This window comes from Sus scrofa, chromosome 1, assembly GCF_000003025.6.
Source record: "Sus scrofa isolate TJ Tabasco breed Duroc chromosome 1, Sscrofa11.1, whole genome shotgun sequence".
In the NCBI taxonomy this organism is placed as follows: Eukaryota; Metazoa; Chordata; class Mammalia; order Artiodactyla; family Suidae; genus Sus; species Sus scrofa.
The window spans coordinates 145,291,513-145,309,856 of NC_010443.5; the positions used below are offsets into that span (position 1 = coordinate 145,291,513).

Genomic DNA, 18,344 nt, shown 5'->3' on the forward strand with positions numbered 1-18,344 from the left:
AGGTCTGTGAGTCTATTTCTGTTTTGTAAATTATATTCGTTTGTGTCATATTTTAGATTCCGCATATGTGATATCAAATGATATTGCCCATATTCTTAATTATAGAGCCTTTGACATGTCTTAGTATCTAGTAGGGTTAGCCTTATAGCTCTTTTTTTTTTCAGTGTTTTTCTAGCTATTATTATGTGTTTAATTTTCCATGTGAACTTTAAGATCAACTTTTCTAGTTTCATAGAAAGGCTCAATGGAATTTTTATTGGGATCCCACTAAATTTCTAGGTACACTAAGGGGTTGGGACATGTGGCAATATTATTCTAACCAAAAACACGACTTTTATCATCAATTCAAATCTATTTCTGTGACTTTCAGAAGCATTTTAATTTTTTCTTCATAAGCGTTATGAATATTTCTTGCTGGCTCATTTCTACTCTTTTATCTTTTTTATTCTTACTATATATGGGATTCTCCAAGTCACTACATCTTCTAACAAGTTATTACTCATTCATATGAATACTATTGGGTTTTGCATTTTAATTTTATATCCTGATATCTTGATTAATTATTTCATTTTGTGCCAGTTTTATCATTTTTTTAATCTAGAGTTTTCAAGATAATATTATTATTATTATATTATTTTCTCTAGTCAAATCCCATTAACCTAATACCTCTCTAATAGTGTTAAATGGTAGTAGAGTTCATGGACATCCCTGTCTGTTTCTGACCTCAGGGCAAAGGCTTCTAGAGCCTTCTCATTAAGTAAAACAGTGGTTTTATTATTGGAGCATGTATATATATATATGTTAACATATATATGCCAACCCTGTTTTTTTAAGAGATTTTATTAGGAAAAGAAAAAGCTGTTTCGTTTTGTCAAAATCTTTCCTAGCATCTATGGGAGTTCCTAATATGATGAATTATATTCATGTAAAACCTAATATCAAAGCATCCTTTGTGGTCCTGTTATAAAAGCCACTTGATCATAGGATACTCTTTTCTTTTTTTGTCTTTTGTCTTTTGTCTTTTTGTTGTTGTTGTCGTTGTTGTTGCTATTTCTTGGGCCGCTCCCTCGGCATATGGAGGTTCCCAGGCTAGGGGTCGAATCGGAGCTGTAGCCACCGGCCTACGCCAGAGCCACAGCAATGCAGGATCCGAGCCGCGTCTGCAACCTACACCACAGCTCATGGCAACGCCGGATCGTTACCCCACTGAGCAAGGGCAGGGACTGAACCCGCAACCTCATGGTTCCTAGTCGGATTCGTTAACCACTGCGCCACGACGGGAACTCCGGATACTCTTTTCTTTATATAGTGTGGAATTTCTGTTCAATTTGATTAATAGTTTAAGATTTTTGCATCAATATTCATAAGCAATGTGAATTTTTAATTTTCTTTTATAGTGCTATCTTTATCAGACTCAGGTATCACTTGTCACTAAAAGTTTAAATATTTTCCTTGTTCTGAAACAATTTACTAGCATTGGTGCAATTTTCTCTCCAAAGATTTTTTTTTTGGGCCACCCCACGGCATATGGAGTTCCTGAGCCAGGGATCAGATCTGAGCTGCAGTTGTGACCTAAGCTACAGCAGTGGCAATGCCGGATCCTTAACCCACTGTGCCAGATGGGGGATTGAACCTTTATCCCAGCACTCCCAAGATGCCGAATATCCCAGTGCCCCACAGCAGGAACTCTTTCTCTGCAAAGATTTGATTGAATTCTGTAATGGAAGGCACCATCTGGGCCTGGTGCTTCTTGTGAGATAATTATTTATTTTTATTTATTTACTTTTTGTCTTTTGTCCTTTTTAGTGCTGCACCAGCAGCATATGGAGGTTCCCAGGCTAGGGGTCTAATTGGAGCTGTAGCCACCGGCCTATACCAGAGCCACAGCAATAGCAGATCTGAGCTGCATCTGCGACCTACACCACAGCTCACGGCAATGCCAGATCCCCAACCCACTGAGCAAGGCCAGGGATTGAACCCGAAATCTCATGGTTCCTAGTTGGATTCGTTTCCAGTGCACCACAATGGGAACTCCAAGATAATTATTTGGTATAACTTTACTTCCTCTATGGAAATTAAAGTGTCAAAGTTTCTATTTCTGCTAGGGTAAATTTAATTTGCCTTAAGAAATTATCACTTCTTTTCAGTTTTTGAATTTATTTGTAGGGGTGTGTAAAGTAGTTGCTTGTACTTCATTAAATTTCTTCTGTATCAATAGTTATTTCCTCAGTATTCTTATTCTGCATATTTGTGCTTGTTTTCTTTTATAATGATTGTAGAAGTAAATGGTTTGTCTGTTTTGTTTATGTTTCTGAGTCAGGATTTTGATTTATTTTGTTTCATTTTGTTTGCTTTTTAGGGTCAACCCTCAGCATATGGAAGTTCCCAGGCTAGGGGTCCAACTGGAGTTACAGCTGCCGGCCTACGCCACAGGCACAGCAATGCCAGATCCGAGCTGCGTCTGTGACTTACACCACAGCTCACAGCAATGCCGAATCCCCAACTCACTGAGCAAGGCCAGGGATTGAACCCGCAACCTCATGGTTCCTAGTCGGATTGTTTCCAATGCTCCACGACGTGATCTCCTGATTGGGTAATTTGAATTAAGATTTTTCAGTTCTGGAGTTCCCATCGTGGCGCAGTGGTTAATGAATCCGACTAAGAACCATGAGGTTGCAGGTTCAATCGGTCCCTGGCCTTGCTCAGTGGGTTAAAGGATCCGGTGTTGCCGTGAGCTGTGGTGTAGATTGCAGACACGGCTCAGATCCCGCGTTGCTGTGGCCCTGGCATAGGCTGGTGGCTACAGCTCCGATTCGACCCCTAGCCTGGGAACCTCCATATGCTGCAGGAGCGGCCCAAGAAATGGCAAAAAGACAAAAAAAAAAAAAAAAAAAAAAAGATTTTTCGGTTCTCTCTCACGTTAATTTCTGCTTGTATCCTTATTATTTCCTTTCATGTGATTCCTTTTGCTAAATTTTGTTGTCGTTTTTCTATATTTTTTAAATTTTGAGAATTTATTTCTTTTATTTTTATTGATATAGGTGTTAGAGTTATAGATTTTCCTCTGATCACTGATTTAAATGTATTCCATAGATTATTTATTTATTTATTTGCTTTTTAGGGCTGCACCTGTGGCATATGGAGGTTCCCAGGCTAGGGGTCAGATCAGAGCTACAACTGCTGACCTATGCCACAGCCACAGCAATGCAGGATCTGAACTGCTTCTGAGACCTACACCACAGCTCACAGCAACGTCTGATCCTTAACCCACTGAGCAAGGCCAGGGATCAAACCCACAACCTCATGGTTCCCAGTCAGATTCATAAACCACTGAGTCACGACGGGAACTCCCAGAAAAATTATTTATATCCCCTTCTATTTTAAATGATATTCTTGCTGGATAGAGTATTCTAGGTTGCAGATTTTTTTTTCCTTTCAGCACTGTAAATATTTCTTGCCACTCCCTTCTGGCCTGTAGGTTTCTGTAGAGAAATCAGCTGATATCCTTATGGGGGTTCCACTATAATTAACACTTTGCTTTTCTCTTGCTGCCTTTAGAATCCTCTCTTTATTTTTAACTATTGCCATTTTTATTATAATGTGTCTTGGTGTTGGTCTGTTTGGGTTCAACTTGTTTGGGGCCCTCTGTGCTTCCTGTATCTTGATATCATTATCCTTTAGATTTGGAAAGTTTTCAGCCATAAATTCTTTAAATATATCTTCAATCCCCTTTCCTTTTTCTTTTCCTTCTGGAATTCCTATTATGTGTAGGTTGACCTGCTTTCTGTTACCCCACAGCTCTCTTATATTGCTTTCATGCTTTTTCATTTGTTTTTTTGTCTGCTGTCCTGATTGGGTGATTTCCATTATTCTATCTTCCATGTCACTAATTTGTTCCTCTGCATTATTCATTCTGCTGTTTATTGCCTTTATCTCAGTTTGCATCTCTGCAAATGGATTTTCTAGTTTTTCTTGGCTCCTCCTCTGCACTGCTGTTCATATGTTCTCTTAATTCCTTGATATTCAGCCTTAATTCCTTCAGAATTTTCACTGTCTCCGTTTTGAACTCAATGTCTGTCAGACTGCAGAGGTCTATTTCATTGTTGACTGCTTAGGTGAATTCTCCTGTTCCTTTAACTGGGAATGGTTTCCGAGCTTATTCATCTTGCTTCTGTTTTTATTTTTTCTGTGAGTTTGGGGAAGCCAAACTGTAGTCTTGTAAGGCTACTTTTATGCAAGAGCACCCCTTTGTATTTTGGGAGGGTTACTATTTATTTTTGGTGTAGGAGTTTGAATATTTGCTGTCTTTTTCTTCAGTGTGAGCAGGCTTTTATTCCCAGGATGCTCAGTGTGTTTTCAGGGAAAAGGAGGCAATGAGTAGGGCCAGCAGTAAGTGCCTGGTCGTTGGGCTCTCAATAGCAGCAAGGACCTGCAGGAAGGTGGCACAGGCTACTCCTAGTTGCAGGGTCCTAGGAAGCGGTAATGAGCTCTAGGTAGATCTACAAGGTGACCAGAGCATTTGTTAGTAGCAGCAGCAGGGTGTGTGATTTCCCAGGGGAGTAAGAGCAACAACAGCAAGTGTTCAACTGCAGTGCCCCACTCTGAGGTGATTGGAACCGCAGGTGGTACCTGTTCAAGGACCCCTGGTGGTAGCGGGCCACAACCACCTCTGGAGTCAGTGATAACTGTGGTGGTTTGTCCCCAGCACCTGCAGACCTTGCATGGAGCATCCCGTCTCACTTAGCCAACATAAGAGGTGCTGCACAGGCTGCTCCTAGTTGCAGGATCCTGGGAAGTGACAGAGATCAAGTGTGTGGGTACTGCCTGGAGCATTTGGCAGTGGCAGCAGCAGGGTGGGTTTGTTCCCAGGGGTGCAAGAGCACCAACAGGTGATGTTCAGTCACAATATCCTCCTCTGTAGTGCCCTTGAGGTGAATGGGGCTGCAAGTGGTGTCTATTCACAGACCTCTAGTGGTGGCGAGCCACTCCCACATCTGGAGCCAGAGATAACTGTGGTGGTTTGCCCCTGCCTCCTGTAGACCATGCAGGAAGCACCTTGTCCTGCTTAGCCCCCACAGGAGGTGTTGCACAAGCTGCTCCTAGTTGCAGCTGCCTGGGAAGGGATAGTGATCAAGAGTCTGGGCATTGCCCAGAGTGTCTGGCAGTGGCAGCAACAGAGTGGGTGTGCTCCCAGGTGAGTGAGAGCAACAGGTGGTGTTCTGTCACAATGTCTTTCTCTGTAGTACCCTCTGAGGTGGTTGGGGCTGCAAGTGATTTTTGTTCAGATATTCCCAGTGGTGGTGGGCCATGCCCACCTCTGGAGTCAGAGATTACTGCAGTCATTTGCCTCCACCACCTACAAACCACACAAGAAGCATCCTGTCCCACTTAGCCCACACAAGAGGTGCTACATCAGCTGCTCCTAGCTTTAGCGTCTTGGGAAGGGACAGTGACCAACTGTCCAGGCGCCACCCAGAATGTTTGGCAGTGGCAGCTGCAGGATGGGTGTGTTCCCAGGGGAGTGAGAGCAACAGTGTATGGTGCATGGTTGCAGTGCCCTCTTTTTTCTTTTCTGCCAACCCCTGAGGTGACTGGGTTTGAAGGTGGAGCCCACTCACAGGCCCCAAGTGGTGGCAAGCCACGCCTCCCTCTGGCCTCCGGGAGGACCACTGCAGTCTGCCCTGCCACCTGTAGTTCGTGAAAGAGGCATCACATTGCACTTAGCCCCCTGATGCCCTTAGCCCACACAAGAGGTGCCTGGCCATTGGTAGCCTGCACGAGAAGCACCCAGTCTCCCCTAAACGAGCAAGAGGCTTCTCACTGCCTGTAGCATGCACAGACCCACCCCCGCCGGCTGAGAGCCCGTGGGTATGCGCATGCTCCAGTGCAGGGAGTTTCCTATGGCGGCCACCCCTCCTCCCCTCCCCTCCCAATAATGGCGCCTTGCCTCTCCTTCGGGGTGGAACTTCTCCCTAGTTCCCTCTGCCCTGGCGTTCTCCCCCTCAGCCCATGGCGTACCACTCCCTCGCCTGTGGTGCCCTTGTCCTTAGTCCCTCAGGCTGACCCCACACAGCCAGCCCCAGTCCTTTCCCTGGAACTCACCTCCGTAGCCTAAGTCTCAGGGTCTCAGGCTGTGGTGTCCAGGCCGGTGGTTCAGATGATCTGTGGGCTCTCACAGATGGTCTGCTTTGCCCTCCTCCGTCCAGCTGCTGCGCTTTTCTCGGCGACTTTGAGGTCCCTCTGACTCAGCTGATCTCCCTGTCGGTTAGGTGTCTTCCCAGGATGTGGGTTCCTTTTCTCCTTCACAGCTCCCTCTTGGGAATGCTAGTCCTGTCCTGATTCCTTTTCTCTCTTTTTTTCTTTTGTTCTACCCAGTTATGTCAAGAGTTTCTTGCCCTTTTTGGAAGTTTAAGTTCTTCTGCCAGCATTTGGTTGATGTTCTGTGTGAGTTGTTTTACATATAGATGTGTGTGTTTTTGATGTGTTTGTGGGAGAGGGTGAGCACGGCTTCTTACTCCTTCACCATCTTGCTCCACTGGTTGAGTTTTTTTTTAAGGGCTGCATCCGCGGCATATGGAGGTTCTCAGGCTGGGGTCAAATCAGAGCTACAGCCACTGGCCTACTCCACAGCCACAGCAACACCAGATCCCAGCCACATCTGCAACCTACACCACAGCTCATGGCAACACCAGTACCTTAACCCACTGAACAAGGCCAGGGATCGAACCCGCAACCTCATGGTTCCCAGTCGGATTGGTTTCTGCTGTGCCAAGATGGGAACTCCCCCTTTGTCTCATTTAACACTTTCTGTTCTTGAATAATTTTTTAGCATAAAAAACTATGTTCCAAATATTGCCTAGAGGATACTTATGCCAAAAATTATTTGTTGTTTATCTGAAATTCAGACTTAACTGTGCATATTATCTGGCAACCCTAAACACAAAAAAGCCCTACAGTGAGGATCACTGTCTGCACCCAAATTGTGTAGTCTAAATGTCAATTCCCACTAAAGGGACTAGTACATGGCACCTTGGAGAAATGACATATTCCATGTGCACAAGATGAGTCTGGAATATTTTACCACATCAGAAAGCAAGGGAGTGATTAAATGTTTCAGGAGTCAAGTTGAAGAGATTTCTACTCCACAAGAGTACAAAGCCATCGATAAACCAGGCTTAAATGTTTTTCTTCATCAGTCAACTGGTCACACGGAATTTCCCATGAGGCCATCAAAGCTGTTGTCATGTGGGTGAATCACTTATGCAACTGACTTGTGTTTCTAGAATCTGCTTGAGCCTGATCTTGTATATCCCACTTTATTTGATGCAGAGTGCTGCTGTGAACAAGCCCAGACTCAGGGTTTAGAGAGTCAAACAACACCCCAGTTCATGATGAGCAACTTAGGTAGCTTGGTAACTTGATGACCATGATTCTTCTGGTAGCAAAGCAGAAGCTGCTTCTCAAAAGCAGAGACTGACATGCTTTTCTTCCCAATCCTAAAGGACAATGCTGTGATTCACCTGTAACAGTTGTCAAAGATCATATTCCCATCGTGGCTCAGTCGTAACAAACCCAGCTAGTATTCATGAAGATGTGGGTTCAATCCCTGACCTTATTCAGTGGGTTAAGGATCTGGCATTGCTGTGAGCTGTGGTGTAGTTCAGACATGGCTCAGATCCTGTGTTGCTGTGGCTATGGCATGGGCCAGCAGCTGCAGCTCTGATTCTCTGGGAACTAAAAAAAAAAAAAAAAAAAAAAGTGAGTTGTCAAAGATCATGTTCACCACACTTATCTTCCAAAGCCACTTTCAGCACCATCAACTCTCTAGATCATATGGTCTTTCATATGGTGAAAGAACAGCTTGCATAGCAGCTCACCTTGTTTCAGAACTTTTTGTTCTTGGTCTTACTCAAAACCTAGTCTTTTGAATTAAGCAGCAATTAGGTCAGGTAACATGCCCAGATGAGGTATAAGCTGTCTCCAAGATCCAGAGAGGCCCATTAGGCATCATGCCTCTTAGTGAAAAGAAGGCAAGATGCAGGAAGTTTTCCTTCACCCTGGAAATGGCATTGCTGGTTGCCTGGAACTACTGGACCACTAAAAACTTCACTGAGATTAGCAGGCCCCTGAATTTTTTAATTTGGGGGTTTATTTCTCTATATATAGCTTCCACATGTCTATCAAAGTAGTGTTTCCTATTTCCTGCTTACCAGGTACAATCAGCATGGTACTATCAATGATAGAATACAGTAATCAATATCTTTGTGGACTAGATTATGACATAAAACCAAAGAGTTTATCTAGCCCTGAGATAAGAATATGAAGATATTGTTAGTCTTGCCAGCTGAAACAAAACTGCTTTTGATAGCTTTTAACTAACAGGGAGAGAGAAAAAAAGCATTAGCCAGAACAGCAGCTGCATAATCAGAGCTTATGTTGATATACTCCACCAATAATAGCATATCTGGAAGAGCAGCTACAACTAAAGTCACCACCTAATTAAATTAGTGATAAGGCACTGTAATTCTTCAATGCATATCTGTCATCTACACAAGCTAAATAGGGGAGGTAATGGAGGTGTGGTGAGAATCTCCACACCTGCACCTTTCAAGTCCTGGAGGGTGACAACATCTCTGCAACTCCTTCAGGAGCGGTTTACTATTTTTGAAGGTTGAGAAAATTCAGTGGCTTCCATTGAGCCCTTCTTAGTAGAATAGCCTTAAGTCCATGGGTCAAGGAATCACCATCGGTTTCTGCCAGCTGCTAAGGATGGCTATTCAAACTCTGCTTTCTGAAACTAGGGAAATAAGTACAGTGTGAGTTCGGGGAACTGATTAGCTCACTGTGAGCAGATCCTAGACCAAACCTGGACACAGTCCAGATGTCCAGCAACAGACAAATGGGTAAACAAATTGTGGTGTAGCTGTACAATGGGATACTATTCAGAGAAAGAATGGGGCAGAGGAATAGATATATCTGACAACATGGGTAAATTTCAAAATATTATACTGAGTATAAGAAGCCAAACAAAAGGAGTACACATTATATGATTCCATTTATAGAAAACTCTGGAAAATGTATACTAACCTATCTGACAGGAGGCAGATCAGCGGTTTCCTGGGGATTGGGGATGAGGGCCCGAGAGAGACAAATTACAAAGGAGCCCAAGGACACTTTTGGGAGGTCCAGTTAAGGCCATGCAGGAACCAGACAGTAGCAGGTGGTGAAGAGAATGAGAAGGCTGTGTAGCCTGTGAGTTTGTAATCAGGGAAGGCAATAACAAAGACAGTGGTATTAGTGTCACACTTTATGGACCCTCCTCCTGGGAGCTCTGTGTGACTTCAGTTAGCATACTTCAACTGGCTTGTCCCCTCAGCTCCTCTGGCAAATCTATTCGCTCCTCCAGAGGCATTCATTCTTCTCTCTCCCTTTCTACTATCTGCCAACCTTTGTCTTCCAGAGCATCTGTTCCTCTTCTTGACCGCATCGGTCCAAACTAAACTCTCCCATTTGGGGTCCCCAATGGCATTCATGACCCGTATCTCACCACAACATGTTCAGTTAAACTTTACCCAAGTTGAAAGGCACTGCAGTGCTAAGCACATGAACACTGTACCAGATTATCTAAGTTTGACTCTCATGTCTGTTAGGCAATGGTGCTGTGACTTGATCAACTCATTCAGCCTCTCTGTGCTTCAGTTTCCCCATCTATAAAAGGACATAACAATAGTGTCTCTCTTCCTATTAAAGGAATTAATTTATATAAAGAACCTAGAACAGGGAGTTCCCCATAGTGGCTCAGCGGTAACCAATCCGCCTAGTATTCATAAGGACGTGGGTTCAATCTCTGGCCTCAGAGGGTTGAGGATCCGGCGTTGCCATGAGCTGTGGTGTAGGTCACAGATATGGCTTGGATCCTGCATGGCTGGGGCCGGCAACTGCAGCTCCTATTCAACCCCTAGCCTGGGAACTTTCATATGCTGCAGGTGTGGCTGTAATGAGCCAGGAAAAAAAAAAACAAACAAAACAAAACAAAAAAAACAGAACAGTGTTTGCCACATTCTAAGCCCTAGGAATGTAAATTAAAAAACTTTTGTTTTACTACAGGAAGGTTTGTGCTGATATTTATAAAGATATATGTGGCATTTGCCCTACCCTCAAGGAGCTAGCAGTTTCATGCTGTCAGAGTCAAATTTTCATAGAAACTTGTCTGCCTTGGTGCAGCTGCTCTGCACTTGGGCAGCCTAGGCGTGAGACCAAAGAAGGTTGATTCTAAACGGCCACTTTTCAGAACCTGGTGGCAAGTTAAAAGAATGGTGACTGCCAAGAGGGGAAAGATAAGAACCATTCTGGGAAGGGAGATCTTAGCCTTTCCAATACTTCTGACAACTTGCATTTCAGCTGAAAAATGGCATGCTGGTAACTCTGAAGGCACCGTGAGCCTATTCAGGGTGCATGCCACTCTCCAGGCCACTCTGTTCACAGCAGGTAGCCCCTAACCCCAAAGCAGGCCACCTCTTAACTGTTCCCAAAGCCCCGCTCCTACAGTGCACAGCGCAGCCCCCGCCCTTCTCGTCCCTCTGCTCCCTACTATTTCTATAGTACCCCCTGGCAAAGCACAGAACTGGCCCCGCCCTTCCCGTCACCCCGCCCCCAACTCCCCATAGCCCCGCCTCTGCAGCGTACAGAGCCGGGCCCCGCCCCACCCTTCTCCTCTCCCGCCCCCTCCTCGGTTTATATAGCCTCAATCCCGCCGCGTCCCCGCAGTGCGCCCTATCGTGGCTTGACCCTCCTCGGTGCCTGCGGGAAGCGAGGCAGGTGCCATGGCGGCCGAGGCCCTGGCGGCGGAGGCCGTGGCGTCGCGCCTGGAGCGGCAGGAGGAGGACATCCGCTGGCTGTGGGCGGAGGTCCACCGCCTGAGGGATGAGCAGCTGAATGCGCCCGACCGGTGCCAGGCCGAGGGGCCGTGCCTCACGCGCGAGGTGGCGCAGCTACGGGCCGAGAACCGCGAGCTGCGCCATCGCCTGTACCACTTGCGACTGTGCCTCGCGGAGGAGCTGAGCCACCGGGCGCGGCAGGAGAGCCCCGCGCGGGAGGAGGCCAGGCGCGCGGCCGCGGGCGCGCAGGTACCGCGCGGGCGCCACCTGCGGGGGGCGCGGCGGGTGGCCTCCTGCCCGGTGCCTGCCCCTCCCCAGCCCTGCCCCTCGCCCCTGCTTGAGCTGGGGAACCCGCGACGGCTGGACACCCTGGGGTGCTGCGTTTCCAGCCAACGCCCGGCTGACCTAAAGCTAGAATGTCTCAGCTCTTCCAGTAAATTGCCTGACACACTTTTTCTTCAGTAGCAGAAATAGCATTTTCCTTTCATTGAAGAAAATGCTGCAGTGTTTATTCTTTCTTTGGCTAGGAAGACCAACAGCTGCATAAGTTAACCTTCCCTTCCTTCTGATGAATAGCTGGTTCTGAACTATTCACAGTGGGTGGTGCTTTGGGGTGTTTTATTGTGTTTCCTTCTGGTGCTCTGTCTTGAGGTTTGTGTATGTAACATTGTTATTAATAGTGTATTTTAATGTTTTGATTCAATTAAGGACACATTATCTTACTGTAACATAATTTCTAAGCCCTGAAGCCTTTCTTAGACTGTGGGTGTTCTTCAGTCTCTAGCAAGAAACTATGGTGCACTGGCGACATCAACATGAAAATGTGCATTTAAAGTCTTTGGAGACAGCAATGCAGCCATTCTTCCAGGGACATTATTTGTTTAAAATTTAGGGGGGAAAACTTCAAAAAGCAAAACATATTAAGTGTACTTAGCAAGAATGTGTGAAAGAGTACATGGAGGAAGGACTGAACCCCAGAAAACAACTTACCTGTTGAAGGTTGTAGGTGATGGTCAGGAGCCCCAGCCTTGAGCCTCTAAACATGGGACACTTGCTGCCTGCTGGCCTGCTGTCCCTTTCCTTCCTTAGGCTCTTTGTTGTCACTGGTATGAGTTGTTCATTATTTACCTTTATTTCTCAGCCTCCTTCTAGTCAAAGCCAAGAAAAAGACACAGAAAAGAAGGAAAGTGAGCCCAACAGTGAGGTAAGCCATTGCTGAGGAAAAATATAAAATACTACCTATAATTTAAATACACTTATGTAGTCAATTGCCCAGGAATTTTAATTGAAAACATAATTAAATTATGACTTGGGCCGCAGTAGTGTGTTTAAAATTTTGTAAGCCTCCAGAGGTGAGAGTGAAAGCAGAGTAATGGGGGCTGGTGCTGAAATGACCTTGGCCTGCAGAGTTTATCTAGAGCTGAGCAGTTAGAAAAAAGTAGGCTGTGTGCATTAACCCTACTGTATCCTAATGGTTTTCAGGTGAAGAATCAACAAATTTTGTGAAGGAAAGATTGAAGCTTTTTGAAATATTGAAGAAAGATCATCAACTCTTACTTGCCATTTATGAAAAAAAGGGGAATACAAGCAATGTGATCACAGTAAGAGTGGCTGATGGGAAAACAGTGGAAGGAGAAGTTTGGAAAACAACACCTTACCAAGTGGCTGCTGAAATTAGGTAAACCATAGTTTGGAGCAGATAATCAGTATTAAGTATTGTGCCAGAGCTTGGTGAAAGTGTGTTCTTAGGAACTACTAATATACTTTTTTCTTAGTTGAATGAATTAAAAGTAATTAATTTTTCCCTCTTGGCTTCTAAAGTGGCCATTTAATAAATAACTGAATATTAAAACACAGTCTCCCTCTTTAAAGGTCCACCTTTTAAAGTTCTAATAAAAATATATGGTAGAACAAAATGTATTTTGCTTGACAGGCAGCATTACATTGACTTGCTTCATCAACAGGGTATTTCCATGAGATTTTACAGGTCTTTTGTTGGACTTGATTCCAAGCCATTGTTCTACCAGTAAAATACCGTGGGTGGGTCTTTGAACCAGTGTGGGCAGGTTCCCAAAGCTTTCCAAACCTGTTTTCTTATATTTTAAGTGGAAATAATAATACTTTCATCATTTACCTTAAGAGGCTGTAAAGATTAAATGAAATACTGTATATTAGAGATACTCTGAAAATTAAAGCATTTCTAGAAATGTACAAAAGGCTTATTAATTATAGATTGAAGATGTATATGTTAGAGCTATAATCAGCCCTGAAATAGTACTTTGACCTTCGTAGAAATCAGATACCTCAGTGAAATTATGTTGTTTTGACTAATGTTAATTCCTGGTATTAAATAAAATTCTGTGGAAGCTATAGTGCAAAACTGCCATGTAAATAAACTTATTATTGAAAAAGCAAACTTTTTCAACAATTGAAGTCCTCAGCTGTCCTTTGAAAACTGTGGTTAAGATTCTATTTTTTTTTTTTCATCTTATGTCATAAACCCTAAAGGCCCCTCCCAGCCTGTTCCTGTGCTTTCCAGGAGAGATGAATAGATGTGCTGGGGGGAAAATGGGCTTTGAGGCAAAAATAAGTTTGTTTCCTCATGGAGAGTCAGTTTGCACGTTGGCATATCACATTCTGAGCTGTCCTGCCCTGAAAAGATGTGTCTAAGCTTGGGAAACAGGGTTATTTGATTATAGAACATGATCTTATACAGTTAGCAATATGCATTTCCAGGGGTAGCAGTTTAAAACCACCCTCAAGTTTAATGCCATAGAGGAGTGTCTAAAAAGTAAAATTGTCCAAAACTAAAGACTGAGCAAAGCTAGATCAGACAAACCTGATGAGAAGAAAGCAGTGGTCGTACTGCTGTCAGATGGCAGAATTCAGGGCTGAAAGCATTGAATGGGAATCTGAGGCTTGTTTTTGAAATAGAGTGGTATAATCCACAATGACTTTGCATGCACCTTCATGAGTTATATAATGTAGAATCAAGCCAGAAACACAAAATTACAGAAACTCAAGAGTGGTAGATTTTAACATGTCTTTCTCAGTTTTTGATCAAATAGGCAAAAATTAAGATTATATGTGTCTGAATGATGACACTCTGAGTAGGCTTTATGGCTACTCCGCAGTCTTTGCGCTGCAGACACAGACCTTGCCTTATCTCTTGGTACCTGTGGTTGTGCTTTTGGCTCCTTGGAAGTTTAATAAAACGCAGAAACACACAACATTCTGTGGGTAAAACGAAACTAGTTGTGGAACTCAGTAAATATTAGATGGCAACAAGACAAAACTAGGAAATTAGAAAACTTCAAAATACTCAGGTGAAAGGAAATGAGAACAAGTATTCTTAGGAATAAAAAGAAGTATTCCAGAGTTCCCGTTGTGGCTCAGTAGGTTAAGAATCCTGCTAGTATCCATAAGGATGTGGGTTCTATCTCTGGCCTCACTCAATGGGTTAAGGATCCAAAGTTGCCGTGAACTGTGATGTAGGTCACAAACGTGGTTTGAATCTGGCCTTGCTGTCACTGTGGTGTAGGCCAGCAGCTGAAGTTCTGATTGGACCCCTAGCCTGGGAACTTCCAGATGTCCTGGGTGGGTATAGCCAAAAAAAGAAAAGAGAAGAAAATACTTTTAATGACGAGAGTACATTTCAGAATCTATAGGATACATCTAAGTGGTGATCAGAAACAGATTCGTAGGAGTGTCTGTCTTGGCTAAGCAGAAACAAACCTGACTAGTATCCCTGAGGACACAGGTTCAATCCCTAGCCTTGCTCAGTGGATTAAGGATCCGGCATTGCCATGAGCTGTGGTGTAGGTCAAAGACGCAGCTTGGATCTGGCATTGCTGTGGTGGTGGCGTAGGCCAGCGGCTACAAATCCAATTTGATCCTTAGCCTGGGAACCTCCATGTGCCGCGGGTGTGACCCTAAAAATATATTTAAAAAAAAAAAAAAGATTTGCAGTGTTGAAGCCTTTTTATTATTGATAAGAAAAAATAAAAAGAAACAGACTAAGAATTCGATTTGGGAAGTTGGAAAAAGAACAATTATACAAGGAAGAAACTCTTAAAAAGAGTTCAGAAGAGTGTTAACTGAAAAACTATTAGAAAAAGTAAGTGTCCAGCAAAGTATCTAGACATAAAAATAAAGTTAAAAAATAATAGTTTTATTTAATTATGCTGCCTGTTCCCTTGGTTTCCTGAGAATTGATTGCATAGATGATTATTCCTGCTCTGGGGGAATGTAGGACTTCCCAAGTATAAGACCTAGGGTATAAATCACTAAGGAAAAGATGGAGTGTTCAAAAACACTCAGGAAAAATGGCTATGTGTAAAAATGACACAAAAAGGAAAATGATAGATGTTGAAAAAAAAAGTACCATATTAAACAAATCATTGCTCTTTAAGTGTTTTTCAAATAGGAAAAAGATGAAAACTTGAGAGAAGATAATCTTAGAAAAATTAAAGTGTATTATCTATTGATCTGTCAAAGATTTATGAATACTAGTTAATATTGATAGTATTTGGGGGAAATGGCGCTGCAGGAGTGGGATGCAGAGATGTAGTCTTTTTCTGTAGTATATGAACCCCAACTCTGGGACCTAGTCATTCTCTACCATAGCCATTTGTCCTAAGAAAATGCCCTAGTAGAAAAAAATGGGCAAAGGACACTCATATTTCAGTGAAGAGTAGTGCTCAGAATGTGGTCCCCAAACCAGCAGCATTAGCACCCCCTTGGGAACTTGATGGAAAAGAAGATTCTTGGGCCCATCCCATAGATTAGTAATTTCTTTTTAGGAGTCCCCCAGGGGCTTGTGACTAAACTGCTGCAAGAAAGATCCTCTCAGAGGCAGTGACTTAAATAGCATTCTCTTCTAACAGTCTAGTGGTGGCCTGGCAGTCATTTATGAACCCCGATTCCTCCTGTCTTGTTGATCTGCTGTCCTTAGGTAGGTTTGTCCATTTCTAGGAGTGGAAGCTAGGTCCCATGGATCCACCTGCAGGCAGGGGGCAGAGCAGCTGAAGAACCAGGATGCTTTGAGAACAAGACCCTACAGTGGCACACTTTAATTCCCCTGCAACACTTAGTCACATGGCCACACCAAGCTGCAAGTGAATGGAAACAGCTCCTGCTGGCCAGCTGCATGTCCATGTCCAGCCTCATCATTCTCACCAAGGAAGAGAGGAAGGATGGTTTAGGGGGCAGCATGCCCCTCCGACATCCAGACGGAGCACCTGCCTTTCATCATTCTTCACACTCCCTCCCTCCCCAAGTGACACAGCTCCAGGCCTGCGAAGTAGAAAAACCTTCTACTGACATCTGAGTGAAGCACAGAACAGCCCCATCCAGCTGGCTGCTTGCACTGCAGCAGCAAGTAAACCAGGAGAAGTGGCTGCCCACGCCACGCATATATGCAATGGAGAAATAAACACAGATAATCACAGAGTGTCATTCAGGAAAAAAGAGGAGGAGCAATGGGCAGACAGTGATGTTCAGAAGCTGTCAGATCCTGCTAGCAGCTTGGCTGTGGGTGGTGCTTGGGTCAGCCTGTCTGGCCACCCTTTGTTCCCTGGAGCATCTCTGTTGTCCACAGTCCTCTTTAGGCTCCGATTTTGTGATTTACAAGGTCTATCATTGTGCCTCACTCTCATTTGCCACATCTGAAGCGCAGACAGTTCTTCTTTGTGGAGGCTTCATGGTTTGCTGAATTCAGACCCTGCTGGTGCACACGCTGGGGCTCAGGGCTTCTGTAAGGATCAGTTGCAGGTGTTTGTGAGCTGGGCTTATTGTTTGTTTGACAGAACAATTCTTCAAGCAGTTAACTTTGTGGCTTCTAACCAGAAGCTTCTAATCATATCCACATGAAAGAAGTCTTACTTAAAGATTTCTTCTAGATAGACACTTCTCAGCCCTTTATTCCCTGGCGTTTGCACTTTGCTTGTTCCTCTCTCCCTCAGATTAATGGACTGAGATCAGACAAAACCATAGGCTGTGGGAGGGTGGCACCCTTATTCTGATTCTAGGTGTTGGACTGGCTCATGTCGTCTGTCTCGGTGTGGCCTTTGAGAAGGACTGTCAGTGCCTGTTCCTCCTGCTGTTTGGGACAAAAGTTTGTTTTTCCCATCTTGCACAGCCTCACATGTCTGAATTCTCAATTTGGATTGCAGGCCACAGGCAGAGATCACCTCCCTTGGCAAAGCCCTGTCCCTGCCATCTCTGCTTGCAAGCTGGACAAGTCCCCTAAGCTTATCTTGTTCTTGAAGTATTTTCCTGAAAGCCACAAGAGTTATCCAGTGCACCCCAACATTCTGCCTTTTTATACTGTTTGCTCATGCGCTACAGGCATTGGGAGCACATTAGTTTGCCTGCAAGTTTTATGAGCTATGTTGTTATGCTATAACAAGGGTTCTAGGCATTCCACATCTTAGTATCTCTTTTTTTATAACACACAGGCTGTTTGCTAAACCAGTGCCTCAGGCTTTGTTTTGTTACTTACTCCTAGGTCCTTATTTCTGTGTTAGTTAAGACATAGGCTAAGCTGCTGCAACAGACCACAGAGGACTCAGTGGCTTAAATATGGCCAAAGTCCCCCTGATAGCATTCTGGGGGTGTGGAGTCCAGGGTGGCAGGCAGCACTTCTCTGTATGCTTATTTGGGGACCTAAATTCCTTCCACCTGGCTTCTGGGTGGTCTGCTATGGTGTTCCCATTTCTCTACGACTCAAAGGTCATAGAATGTGCATGTTCTGTCTGCAGAGGGCTGGGAGGGAATGGACAGGTGCCCTGTGTCATCTTAAGGCTGAAATCCAGACCGCTGCACACCACTTCTGTTTCTACCCATTGCTGCCAACTTACTCAAGTGGCCACACCCTGCCATGAGGATGGCTGGACACTGAGTATAGAGGAAGGAAGAATGGACTTGAGGTGCCATTAGCAATCTGTCATGTCTAGCAAAGACGAAAGGAAACTTCTGCTTCATTGATAACAATATTGAACATTGTCTTATCATGAGGACACATTTAATTTTTAGAATAATCATATGAGGAAGGCCTTATAATTCTCAATTTACTGATGAGGAGATGGAGGCTTAGAAAAGCTGAGTAAATGTTCTAGTGTTTCAGCCCAAATGGGCCTGATGTGTGTGCTCTTTACCACATGTGTGTGCTCTTTACCACATGCTCAGGTGACTCACAGAAATGCCAAGGAAAACGTTTGCAAAGGTGACACAGTTCTATACTCCCTATTAAGAGAACACAGAGGAAGGTATTCTTGGACCCTCTCCTGTAGGAAAATTTGGCAATGTAGTCCAATTAAAGTAATGAAAAGTACATATCCCTTGACCCAGCAGTTTTACTGCTAGAATTTTTTCTGAGAAAATGATGGGGAACTAAGAATATTCATTGCAGGAGTTCCCATCGTGAGACAGCAGAAACGAATCCGACTAGGAACCATGAGGTTTCGG

General features: G+C 44.2%; 1 protein-coding gene across 1 annotated transcript in view; it reads left to right on the plus strand.

Annotated features, from left to right (window-relative positions):
• TARSL2 (threonyl-tRNA synthetase like 2) overlaps positions 10,824-18,344 on the plus strand; it is a 55,427-nt gene continuing 47,906 nt past the window's right edge. Inside the window, exons 1-2 of the mRNA XM_021084977.1 lie at positions 10,824-11,310; positions 12,360-12,555. Coding sequence (XP_020940636.1) covers positions 10,824-11,310; positions 12,360-12,555 — 683 coding nt within the window. The remainder of the gene's footprint in view (positions 11,311-12,359; positions 12,556-18,344) is intronic.